Source organism: Melanaphis sacchari, unplaced genomic scaffold (assembly GCF_002803265.2).
Source record: "Melanaphis sacchari strain LSU unplaced genomic scaffold, SCAv2.0 Contig79_pilon_pilon, whole genome shotgun sequence".
In the NCBI taxonomy this organism is placed as follows: Eukaryota; Metazoa; Arthropoda; class Insecta; order Hemiptera; family Aphididae; genus Melanaphis; species Melanaphis sacchari.
This window is the reverse complement of record NW_020271559.1, coordinates 1,065,418-1,079,444: the sequence shown is the minus strand read 5'-3', so window position 1 is coordinate 1,079,444 and position 14,027 is coordinate 1,065,418. Positions and strand designations below refer to the sequence as shown.

Below are 14,027 nucleotides of genomic sequence, written 5' to 3'. Positions count from 1 at the left end.
CCCTTAACGAAAAACTTCATTACCTACTTAATATATTTCATAACTAAAAACATATAATATTATTTTACGATCTATATTTTATATTATGAAATAAAATTTCATATTTATTTGTATTCTATTTATTTAATTTAAATTTAAATTTAAATGAAAGAAGTGTAGATTATATGTTCATTTATCCTGTTTAAACATTTATAATGCTTATATTGCAATATTTTAAAGAATTCATATTAAGCCTGAACTTTTGTTGTATGATATATATATATATAAAAAAAAATGTATTGACATATTATTATTTAAAGTATTTAAAAATATTTGATATTTCTTATCGTATAATGTGATTAGTTGTATGTAAAACTACCGAGCCATTAAAATGTTTTAGTTTATACTTAGTTAAGTAATAAAGATTAAAAAATATTTTATTTTTAATTTATAATCAATGCAGTTTTATAAAAAAAGTTTATATATTCTGTAACTATAAATAGTACATAAATTTCTGATAGAATTTAATAAATAGTTTTGACCCAAAAAATTTTTCATTTCTATTATTATTTATACATTATAGGTACTTTCACGTTTTGTTTACTATTGTTGCACTGTGAACGTGTTTTAATAAATATTGAATTATATAAATTAAATTTGGAATAGTTAATTTTTTTTTTTATAGATATCATTTAAAAGTTAAGTCCCTCAAAATATAATGACTTCTCAAATATCAAACAAAACTATATAAAATAAATTAATTTGTAAACGTAATTAGAAATCTAGAATAATATTATCAACATAATTTTAAGCTATATCATATGAATGATTTATGGAAATGTATGCATAATAGTATATTTAAAAAATTATAAAAAATAACGTCCCTTAATTAAATTCTATCATGATGGGGAAAGGTTACAACTCTTTTTTTACAACAATAGTAATACTGAGAACTCTTCTTCAACGACATACCTTATGAATCAATCACTTGAATTCTCTTTCAACAATAATATTAACTTTCATTTTATTTAATAATAGTTTGAAAATGTATTTACTATAATTATAAATATATTAAAACCCCAAACCCGCTTCCCAATACGAGGATAACTTTATTGCCTCTTACCCTGAAAAAAAATAAATATTATCGTTCTATTAAAACTCCACTACAAAAGTGTATTGATTCGTATATTTCTGTTGGTAGTTCAATAATATTCTGTATCTGTATAATGTATACCAATCACACATTCATATTCTGGTTTTGGCGAATGTGAATATGATGTTTAATTATAAGAGTTCAAACAAACGAACGCAAGGTGTATAATTAATAGATAGTGTATAATTTATTTTATGTATTATATTACTATATTATCGTACTACTAATTATTACAACATAATACACACGTAAATACGGTTATTGTAGTAGTTTGGCATAAAAACACTAAAGATAGTGCCGACTGAAAAAGCAGTGACATTTTATAAACGTATTCGGTTGCCAACGGTGTGAGCATAAAATATTTCAAAATATAATAATATATTTTCATTAGTTTCGGGTTTAGTGGTTGTTTCACCTGTTTAACAATTTTGGTGAGCGGTATAATAAAGGATAGACTTTAGCCGCAATACAGCAGTGATGGATTTTCGTGTTATTCATTTTGGTGCCTAACAGGAGTATAAATTTGGTTGTGGTGTAAAACGTTTTTTACACCGTATAAATATAAATTATAGCTAATAAAACTCGAAGTCTGAAACGTATACGTTGAAATTTATAATGTATTATTCTGCCATAAATTTTATTATTATTATTTTACTATCACTTTTATTTTCATTTTTTTTTAGGTATGTATAATTTTGTTTACATTAACAACAGAAATAAAATATTCTATTTTTTTTTTTTTTTTTTTTTTATCATAAGTTATTAATTCTGTACGATTGAGTGTTAAGGACGTCCACCGTACATGTTTCTTGTATCGTTTATTTGATATCAATGAAATCGTAATAAAATAATAATAATAATAATAATAATAATATAATAATAAAATATACTATAAACAATTAATTTTATTCTAAGATTTATTTATTTTAAAATATTTTGTAATCGATGTATTTGAATAAAATAATACCTACTTTAAAAACAAAACCAAATACACTGAAATTTTTATGTACGCATACATTAAAGTTACTACATTAAATTTAAAGCTTGTTAATAATAAATTATATTTTTTTAGGAATTTATAACCACCAAATATCGTCATAATGTCTTCAAGTCAAAGTGATTCTGAATTTCCAGCTGGCATAGATCATCATAACAAAAAGTTCACCACCATAATTATTTACCCAACGGGTAAGATTTCAAATGAAAAATTTAAAGAACAGAATAATCTCATATGCAAATATATTTGATGATTTCAGTAACCCCAGAAAAGATAATCATACCAATGGTATCGTGCATTTTGGGTTTTCCATTGTTGGCACTAATGGTGATATGCTGTTTAAGACGTAGGGCAAAATTAGCGAGAGACCGAGATCGTCGAAGAAATTTGGGGTGAGTCTCACTATTATACTATTATACTGTTACTATTCATAATACTCTATATATATATATATTATTATATAGTATAAACATTGAAATGTTTTCAATGTATTCACTCTGATGTATGGAATATATTATATACATAATAATTAATCAAAATTAATATTTCTTTTTAAAAAATAAGAAAAACTGATTCTAATTGATAAGTTTGCGACATGGATTTAAATTTGAATATTAATGATTTTGGAAGTTTAAATAAAATATGTATTTTGATATTCGTATTAACATAGCAATATATTGGAAACCAATTTTATTAAATTACCTTAGATGGCATAATTTAAATTGTAATTCGTATAATAATAACTTTTTTTTAAAATTAAAAGTTATATAACCATAAGGTGTATAGATAATAAAAGTTTGAAAAGTTTGGGTAATAATAAATACAAATTTCATTAAAATAATTACAATTACGATGTTTACGATTATGAATTTTATTACATATTTTCGCTTTATTTTGAATTTATATGAATGCGTTGAACCATACACCGTTAAATTCATTTTAACTATAAATATTAATATTCAAAAAATAAATTAATACAAACCATTTTAAGTAACAGAGAACAATTTTATTGATTCTTAATATTGAACCTAATGCACATGATTTTTATTTTTGAGTACTATTTATCCGTTATCGATGTTTTTACTGAAAATAAGCAAAATATATTTTATCCAAAAAAAAAATAATGAAATAAAAATAAAAAAATAAATAGTTTTTGGCATTTGGATAGAATAACAGAAAATTTAATACTTATTATTTTTTTTTTTTTAACGTTAAACATACACAATTAAAGTGTAGAGTTGTATTAAATTTACGGATGATAAATCGTTGGTTTCAAAATGATTCTCCAATTCAAAATAATATAATAGTAAAACTTTCAAAAGGGTTAAATTTATAGTTAAGTTTCTGATTGTTGAATAATCTTAACATTTAAACTAGTACTTAAACCATTAAATACGAATATAATTTAATGTATTTGTATGAATTCAAATATGCACTGTACACTGTATATATTTAAAAATTGATAAAAAAAATTACTACAAGCTATGTCTTGAAACTTTATAATAAAAATATTTGATTGCATTTTTAGATATTATCTGATTTATATATATATATTTACATGTATTGTACATATAAATTGTTTGTATAAGTTACAATTCTGTAGAAAATTTTGTACTTTTAATTCTAATTCAATCCTGTAAATTATAAGTCCATTTGATTTGTAAATTGATGTCAGAAAAATGTTATTTTTTTAATATACTCAAATTATTTAATTTATGAACAGAATTATAACTTAATATAAATTGAAATTTAATAATAAAATATATTTTGACACTAAAATGTTATACATTTATATTTAATTTAAAAAATGGTATGACAAGAATTACAACTATATGACGTCACGATTAACTTTATAAACGTATTATACATAATTTTATAACAAATTCCTCGGTTACTCGAAAACTATATATTTTATTTAAGAAAAGCTTACAATTTTTAAAAGCTTAGTCATCTTACTTTGCCAAGCTTGCAGCTTCTTAAATCCTTGGATTCGTTTATAAAAAAAAAAATGTAAAAAATAAATGTCTACTGGTTTTATTATTCCATATCATTTGGAACGAAGTCTAATTTATTCTACGCTATGTCCCATCGTTTGTTTTCTTTATTTACAGAGTCAATAGTATAGGCCATAACTTATTAAATTACAAATTACATTGTTTCATAGGCGACATGATACTATTGAAATATATTGATTATTCAAATGATTCCATTAAGTTTCTAAGTGATCTAAAACGTTTAATTAGTTATTTTAGGATTTGAGAGTGACATTTAATCTCGATAAGTATCGTATAATCATAATATTTATTAAATCTCAAATTCTCGTGATAAACCCACTCATCTCTAATATAGGCGTACTATTTTACGTATTGTTTTTTTTTTTTTTTTATAGATATTAGTTTCAAACTTAATACTTCACTTAATTTCCATCAGTTAAAAAACCATCCTTATATTGAGATGATATATTGCAAAGCGTGTATAGGTAATACTTGGATTGTTAATGGAGACAGTTTATTCTGGTTTAAAACTTAAAAATCTTTTAAAGCACTTTATTGCACTTATATTGGTTAAATTATTTATTGTAATTTTATTACTTGAGATCTACGTATTGAATATAACCGCTTCCTTAATATACGTTTTTTGTTTCACTAGATTCCTTTTAACTATCTATCAAATTAACCGACTACGCATCTTATGCTTAAAATATTTTAATATTTAATTTTATATGTTATTTTAGAATGACAATAATTAATTTATAAAATATTTAGTGACAAAATGTTAAAAGATTAATATCCATGTAGATACAATAAATAAATAGTATAATACTTGGTTATGCCTACGGAAAATAATTTCGATACATTAGCTAATACCTATTTGTTAATATAAAACATTTATACTTTTATGAATGGAAAATCCTTTTTTTTCCAACGTGCATTTATTGTTGATTGTGTGTATAGTTATAACATGAAGGTAAAGCTGCTTAAAATAACATATAATTATATATTCACCTTGTAAATTGATTTATCTTATCATACATAAAATAATTATTGAATCGTTTTTTGTGTTTTGATTGTTGCTGTGAGGTTTCTTTTTAAGTTTACACAACGTGCAGAAAAGATTTAATAGATTATTAATTTTATTCTAATCTTTATAATATGTACTACTACGTGGTATTTTAATAAAATGTATTTTATCTTTTAATATTATCACAAACGGTTCAGTACACACCTAGTTCAGATATGATAATATTTTTTTTTTGTGTACTAGTCGTCTTTAAGTAATTAATCTTGTATTCTAGACATATTGTGTTTATCAACCATGTAAAAATTAAGTGCTTTTATTTCTTCCTTTGTTTAGACAAGTTTATTTTATAAGTCGATATAAGCCAAATTTTGTTATTGGTGTAACATTCATTTGTATTCGCAGCCATTTGTCATTATTGTTTAAATCGTAGCCTCAATCATGGAAAAATTGTTTTTGTGTGTAAATTAGGCTAGTATTATATTTTTTTGTCGATTGGACGTTGTTAATGAGAGACAATAATTGAAGTCGATTAATACCTGGTTGGATATAATAAACCAACATAAATAAAAATTATTTATAAATATGAAATGGCATATAATATGATAAAAGTATATCGATAATATACAATTAGCATATGGCTGATATTTTAAAATATGCAATTGCATAAACAAATACTGACAACAATCTTAAGATTGAATGTATGGTAAAATAAGTTTTAATACTTAAAAATGCAAATATAATTAAAAGTGACATGATAAATTAAGTATTTACCTATATCACCCGAATCAATCAAACACGGTTTATAAATTTCAAATTTACAGATTTTCATTTTTCTTTTCTTATTAAAAAACAAAATCTATAGAAACTATGGCCATAAAATCTTACATTTAACTATACATATTATTTGAACATAAATTGAATTGGTATAACATTATTTAAATTATATAATGTATTTAAGTTAGATCATAAATTTGTATACAATTAAAAAAAATTTAATAGAAATTTAAATCCACAGATTCCGAAAAGATTTGAGAAATTTTGATGACAGTTTTGAACTTACAAATACATTCTTCGGTTTTTCATGATATACTTAATATTAAGTAACTCATCACATGTATATTGATCTATCTTATTTTTCTAATAGTTATCACCTATAATTTATAAATGAGTTTATCAAGTGTTACAGAATTCTATCGGGTTGAGTGTTGTTTAATTTTTTTATTATTTAGAGGAAAGAAGTCAATGGAAAAAATGAGATTAATTTAATGTGATAAGTTTTGTGTCATGCTGTGCACTATGCACTAATACATGTAGCGGAAAAATAGTTTCCCACAAGAAAAAACCGTCCTTTTCAGCATTCACAATAACAATCTATTAGATAGGAAAGATCCAACAAAATCTAACTCCAGAAAATGTGATTTTTTCAAGAAAGAAACTCACATTTCTAATACAACCATTCAACAAATGAAATTCTACATCGATAACAAGTCAAAATTCGTTGATAAAAATTTAACACTCATAACGTAACTACTCAATAGATAGTATGAAGAGACTATTTAAATTTAACTATGTTGTTTTTTTCGTATGTAAAGCAATGAAATTGTATTCTGTGTAAAGTTCAATCATTATTACAAATATGTTTATACAAATAAAAAAAAAAAAAAAAACGTTTAATGCAGAATACACAAAAAAAGCAGAGTATGCTAAAATTTCATAATTTAGTTTTACAGCCCAGGTAGAATGTAACAATTAAAAAGGTGCACAATTAGGCACTACTTTACTATAATACTATACAATAGATATTGGGTAGATAACGGTAAAAGATATGTTAAATGTGAATTCAGTGATATTATAACATTGTATACGAAAAATGATTCAAAGCAAAGACAGTCTGTGGTGTATATCACTATGTATTTAGTATATTTCATATTATATTTTTTGATATTTCTATTAAATAAAGTAATTTATTTTACTATTAGTAGGTAATTTGGTAGATTGAAGTTATTTTTTGCTGAAAATATTTAGTTGTATAATATAATTGTATGTAATCCGTAGAAGTATAATAATATACATAAAAATTTTAAGTTTCCACAAATTATACTTTTTAATTATAACAAAATAATGAATATCGTTATTTATAGTTGAAATATGTAATTTTTCAAAATTTTTACTTAAAATATATGTAGAAAAAATTATATCTATGTATTTTAAATATGTTTATATTTACAAGAATAATTTATGAGAAACCTTGTATTTATTATTAAATGAAAATTTAAAGCATTAATAGAAATAAAGTTTAAAATTTCAATAAATAATTGAAAAAGAGTAGACATATTTTTAAAATTGTATCATTCATTCATACACAGTAAATTATTAAAATATATAACCTAATGGAAATATCGGGTATCTATAGTAATTTGTTTTTAAGTAATACGTACTTAAAAAAGGGATAATTAATTTTGTCAAAAACTGGATTTCTACAAAAACTTTTGTTTTTTCTCATTTTTTTTTTCTTCTAAAAGTTGAAAATTAAAGCATTTTATCATCTACTTATAGTGTATACATGTAAACAAAAACACACATTTTTTTTTTTAAATCAATACATTCATCACTCTACTTATAATCTAAAACAATATTGATAAAAGATATATCGGGACTGTCACATTAATCTGGCTTTACTTACATTCATCATAAATGACATATATAAAGAGCAAAATTAATTACACATAAAGCGACAAAATAATAATCAATAATATCAGTTTTTGAATTTGATATTTATATTAATTTAATTTAAAAAAAAATGTAATAACTATCATTAACTATCAATTTGAATGGATACATTTGTGTATAATTCCACACAGTTTATAATTTATCACTTAATTAGAAATATTATATTAAAATAAATTTGAATATAATTATATATTTATACAGAATACAGCATCATTTCATGAAAATATTTTGAATTTTTTCTCTTGTTTTCTGATAAAAAAATATAATTTATAGGTATATATTTAAAATAGAAAATTCATATATTAAATTCACGTTAGTAGAATTAATGTATTATAATTTATTTTATCACTCAACATTTGAGTTTGAATTGTGCTTTCTTAAAATTTTCATGCGGTTCACAGAGGTTATTTATTAAATATTTTTTACATATAACACTTTATTAATGTGTGTATTTCTCAAGATATTGAAATATTTTATTTGTATGACATTATAATATAGTATTAGATTCCATTAAAATATATTTGACGCAATATTGTCAGCGTTTCTACAATCAACAAACGATTATTTTTTGATTCAACGATCAATAGAATAGTTATCAACTTACTTTTTACATTTACCATTAAAGCAGGAATAATATTTTTTTTACTGTTAACTGATTTCTATTATAATAATTCACCTGCAAATGCAACAAAGTAAAGAGAAAATATTTACAAAACAATAGATAAACTCCATGTGTATACTCTGATATATTTAGTGCTATGGCAAATTTCAAAAGTCTACGTTTATATCCAAAATGAAAACACATTATCAACATCACAAAGACAGTTCAAAAATAAATTCAATTTTGCCGGGTTCTTGAGGAACTCCAGGAAATTACAAAACTGTTCAAGTAGCTAAAAAGCGGCAACTTTTGATTTAGCAGAAATACAGACAGAAACGTATACACATACATTCAATAATAATGAAAAAGTTTAAGATGTAGGGTATAGTGCAAGAACAGGGGATTTGAGTCGATAAAAAGTAAATAAGTGGATGTTCAAGTTGACAAATTCGTAAAATCGACATATTCAATTAGAAACTGGAAAAAAGAAATAAATAGTTTACTCAGTGGAAATTATTCTTTACGATTTTTTTTAACTGAATTCAGTATACATATGGATATATACCTAACGATACAATGTCTGTGTGAAAAATTAAGACTAAAAAATAACTCGATGAAATATCAATAGTCTTAATATAAAAATAAAAAATTATAAATTTTATGTCATTTGTATCAAGTTCTCAAAATTCAAAAATATAAATATGTTTATCGCATAAAAAAAAAAAGTGACATTTTATAGGGTAATTTATTAGCTATACAATACTAAATATATCATATAGGTACATTTTATTTTTTAAAACTGCAACATGAAAATGTTATACTCGTACTTTATTCAATCACAAATTATTATGCTATAATTTATTTAAATTAAAATTATTCAATTAATAAAATTGTAACAAATAAATAGGTATTCAAAAAAAATATATTAACTTACGTAGTCTAGAAATATTATTATATTGTAATATTATAGTTAAGAATCGATTTTATGTAAAATTTAATGATGATAATAAAGTGAATATTTTAACTTTACACAACCGTTGTGAGTTTTAAATAAATACAATATGCTTATTGTTGCGTATAACATATTTAATTGATTTTAAATATCAACCACAATATATAAATTGATAAAACAGTTATTAAAATCAATAATAATATATTTTTGTGTACATTTTCAAAGACATATAGTTTGACATAAGCTTATTATGAATATTTTAAATATATAATGTTTGTCTATAATTTTGCAATTGAATTGAAAACACTATTCAGTTTATCATGTTTTATGATTTTATTCAGGTATAATTTTGAATATCCTTGGTTCTTCTTAATTTGATAGTTGTTCTAATTTTTTAACGTATGAAAATACTATAAAATCACATAAGTATTTAAGTGTTGAAAAAAATTAAAATTTGATGATTTTTAATCTAGTTTAACTCAAATTTATTTACCTAATGCTCGGTGATTAAAATTGTTGCATATTATAGTTTTTTCACAATATTAACAGAGTTTCGATGATGTTTTATGCTGCAGAGAATAAAGTGAAACAAATGTCCTGCGACGAGTAGTTTTTGATTTCTACTATAATTACTTAAAGAGTGTTTAAAGTCAGTGCATAACATTTCTATATTAAGATGTACATACGAGTACATTCTACACATAATAATAATATATAAATTTACAATATTATAAATTATGCTATATATTAATTTTTTCACCAAAAATATTTTCATTCATTATCATTGAAAAAATAAATATCTAAAGTACGAAAGACTATTCTGAACAGAGAATACGTTCTGTTAGCTTATATTTCTAAAAAAATTTTATTAGTTATTTTATACTTATAACTAATAAATATTATTATAAGTAATATATATTTTATAAGTAATAAAATAGGTTAGAGTAATTTTGGTTAAAAATAAACCACATATTATAATCAATAATAAAATTAACATTATAATATTATTTAATAGAAATATTATTACTAATTTACGTTTCGTAAAAGTAGTGTTAATAGTATCGCAATATAAATAGTTTAAAATTATTCTAAATATGATTATAAATAATATATTAAGTATAAACTTATAGTTATATGTATACATTAATGCAGTAGTTAAATTTTCGAATCCTTAAGGAAAGTATTTTTTGAATTACAACAAAATAACTAACATTGTTATTTATTGTATAAATAGCCAATTTAATCTATATTTTAAATTGAAATGTTAATAGAAAAAAAAAATATTTCATATTTATTTCTAATATTTTTAAGTGTCATCAAAAACTTATAAGAAACCTCACTATAAAAGTATGAAGTTAAAAATTTAATCAATTTAATATTTTACAAAACAATTTCCTAATTTTTGTGATATTTGAATTGTATTATTACATATTTAAACTTTTATAAGTGCATTATATTTAAATACACGTTTTTGAGTTTTATTTTATAATGAATTTCGAATCCTGACTATCCCATGATCCATATATATGCTAAAATACAGCATTTTAGTATAAACTACAATTAGGTATACTACCAAATGGATCTATATTGTAGTTGTGTAGTGTTTCTATGGAAGTCAATCGTTGTTTTGAATGTTAATGATATTTGTATGGAGTGTTATATTTGATAGGGAGTATCTTGACGATTTGCCAATCACTCATTTATTTCGTTATTTTAACTGTCAAATTCTCCGGATATAGCCTGTATATATTATATGGCCACAGTTGATTTGTGATCCTATTAAATATTAGTGGACTCGCGTATTCCATAATATTATTATATTTAAATGTTCATACTTGATTGCCAAATGTTGACTGTTGAACTATTTACAGTGTAAACCTTGATATATGAAATAACTGTATGCCAATAATAGCATTTTTTTTTTTTTTATGTTCTTTTATACTTTTACCTTTTACGTATATTTTTCTGTTCAAATAAATCTCAATATTAACATTTAGAGTATTATGACGTGAGAGAATATTTTTATAACATTTTATATTCTGAATGGGGCGATGGGTTTAACATTGATTTTATAATGAAGTGTGTCTTTTATTTATTTGTATGTAGGTATAAGTTTATGTATATGTCCAAAAAATTGTTTACGAAAAATCATCAATTTTGAGGATTGTTTCAAGTTGAAAATTTAATCTATTTTGTTCTTCGGTGTAAAAAATAAACGAATATCCATTAAAATTGTTATATTATTAATTATTATTTAGATATATTGATTATCAAAACTTACTTCGCTCAAAATAATCTTTTATTGTATAAAATCATTTATTATTGAATTCAAATTTAACACATCTATTACAATGATTTATCTATATGTATAGTCGACATTTATAGTGAACAGCAAATCAATTACTTACTTAAAGTCCTTATTTTTTATTATTATTATTATAGTTTATCTGTATTATTTATTGATCTATTAAATTATATTATTTATTCCAGTTTAATTAAAAATAAAGTCAAATCAGATTCAGTAATATTCGTAAAGACTTCAACTCCGTCATAGAGTTTTATATTCCTATATTCAGTATTTGTTGACTTATATATTGATAGCTCAAAAATATGACGGATTATATAATATGTGTTACAGAAAAATCTTAAAATCAATGCAAATCTTGAATACATATTTTTGATGGTTAGACAAACCATAAAATGGGTTAAATTTTATTTATAATAATTATATAGATATTAATATACGTTTTTTAAATTAAAAATTAAAAAAAAAAATGTATTATATTATTGTTAAAAAATAAATCAGTTACACTATAAGTCTTTAACTAACATTACTGTTTAATATAGGTTTTATCTGTATTTTATATTTGAGAAGATCACTGTAATGAATGAGTTAAATTTGAATTCAATGAATATAAAAGAAAAAAAAGTTTATGAAAAAATAAAAAGGATAAATTAGCATAATATACTTCTAAAGATTATTTATATTATTATTAGAGTAGGTATTTATTTCGTTATTCAGTAATGGATATTTGAATCCGTCAAAATTTGAATTTCAAAAAATTATTATGTGACTAGTTTTGTATATTTTTAACTAATGTGTATATAAAAAACAAATCAGAATTAAGAATATAATGGGACATATTATAATAATTTACTTATACAAAAATGTTTAGTACATTTATTTATTATATATATCATATTGATCGAAATTTTATAGAAACGAGTGTAGCTTAACCATGTAAATGCATTTTCAGCATAATGTATTTTTAATTATTGCTATCATAGTATTATAATTATAATTTATAATAAGTAGAATGATGTTTTATATATTTTACATTTTTTGAATTAAGTGCGGTATATTTTTCCATCTCAGTGTAAAAATTAAAAAAAAATATTGTACCTACTTTTGTAGTCTTAACATTATGTTAGATATAAGTATATTCATTCAGTTTCTTCTTTCTACTGTTATTTTATTTGATATTAATTCAACCATCATTTACATTTCAGATTTGCTCGAGCATGCACCAGTGATCAAGGAGTGATATCTCTAGCAAGGTTTAGTCCAATGCATAAAATCGGTGAGTTAACGTATAATTTTATTATAAGTATATTTTTTTTTTTAATTAATTTTTGAAAATATTGGTTAATACCTATGAAAATAGCATTAAATATCTTAAGTGATTAAAATATAAACTTAAAATTTAAGACTTTAGGTTATAAAACAATAGTCTTTATACGAGCACTAAAATAATATTTTATCGATATTTACCAACTATAGTCATTAAATGTGTTGTTTTTCTTAAAACTCTAATTTATAAAATATCATAATATACTATAAATTTTAAACAATAAATTGCCTAATACAGTGTGTTTCACAAAACATTTTGGCTTTCATTTGTTCCTGTTAATGAATTTATTAAAATTTCTACTTTTAAAATTTTTAAATATAGTTTATGATGATATTTTTAAACTCTTAACATTTTTTTTTTATTATTAAAATAGTATCTTATAGTTATACTAACTTTTAATTTTCAAATTATAAATCCCTTTCTACTACACACATAACCGGAAAACCAATTTAATTTAAACAGCATATAATGCTAGGTCCATGTCATTATATGTGTTTTAATTAATCATGAATAGTAAACTTACGGTAAATATAACACGATAATATTTTAAAGTTACGACTAATGACTATTGACTATAATATAACTAATAAACAAAACTTTCTATTAGGTTTACAATTTTTACAAGTAGAGGACTTTTAATATTAAATTTGTATACTTCTTTTTTAATACCGTAAAAAAATACAGCTAGAAATAGTTTCAGTTATCATGTATTTTATCATGCATATTTTCGTATACACTGATATTTTTCTGCTAATTGAGAGATACTTGGGTTTAATTTTATTTTATAAAACATAATTGTTTTATTTTATTTTTTTGAACTATTTTGCACATTTTTATTTAAAAGAAGTTTATTAAACATTAAGTAATTTTTAAACTAATTGATAAAGTCTTGATGCACAGTCAATTCCTGCGGGTCGATTTGAGTCAATAATTGTATCAGAATAGGATATTCCCTTGTAATA

At 22.0% G+C, this 14,027-nt stretch overlaps 1 protein-coding gene across 4 annotated transcripts in view; it reads left to right on the top strand.

Moving 5' to 3' along the window:
- The window catches only part of LOC112601473, a 107,087-nt gene that overhangs the window by 69,963 nt on the left and 23,097 nt on the right, over positions 1-14,027 (top strand). For all 4 annotated transcript variants that reach the window (XM_025349117.1, XM_025349120.1, XM_025349118.1 and 1 more), the window contains 3 exons: positions 2,205-2,320; positions 2,389-2,521; positions 12,944-13,014. In XM_025349117.1, coding sequence (XP_025204902.1) covers positions 2,233-2,320; positions 2,389-2,521; positions 12,944-13,014 — 292 coding nt within the window. In that variant the 5' untranslated portion in view covers positions 2,205-2,232. The remainder of the gene's footprint in view (positions 1-2,204; positions 2,321-2,388; positions 2,522-12,943; positions 13,015-14,027) is intronic.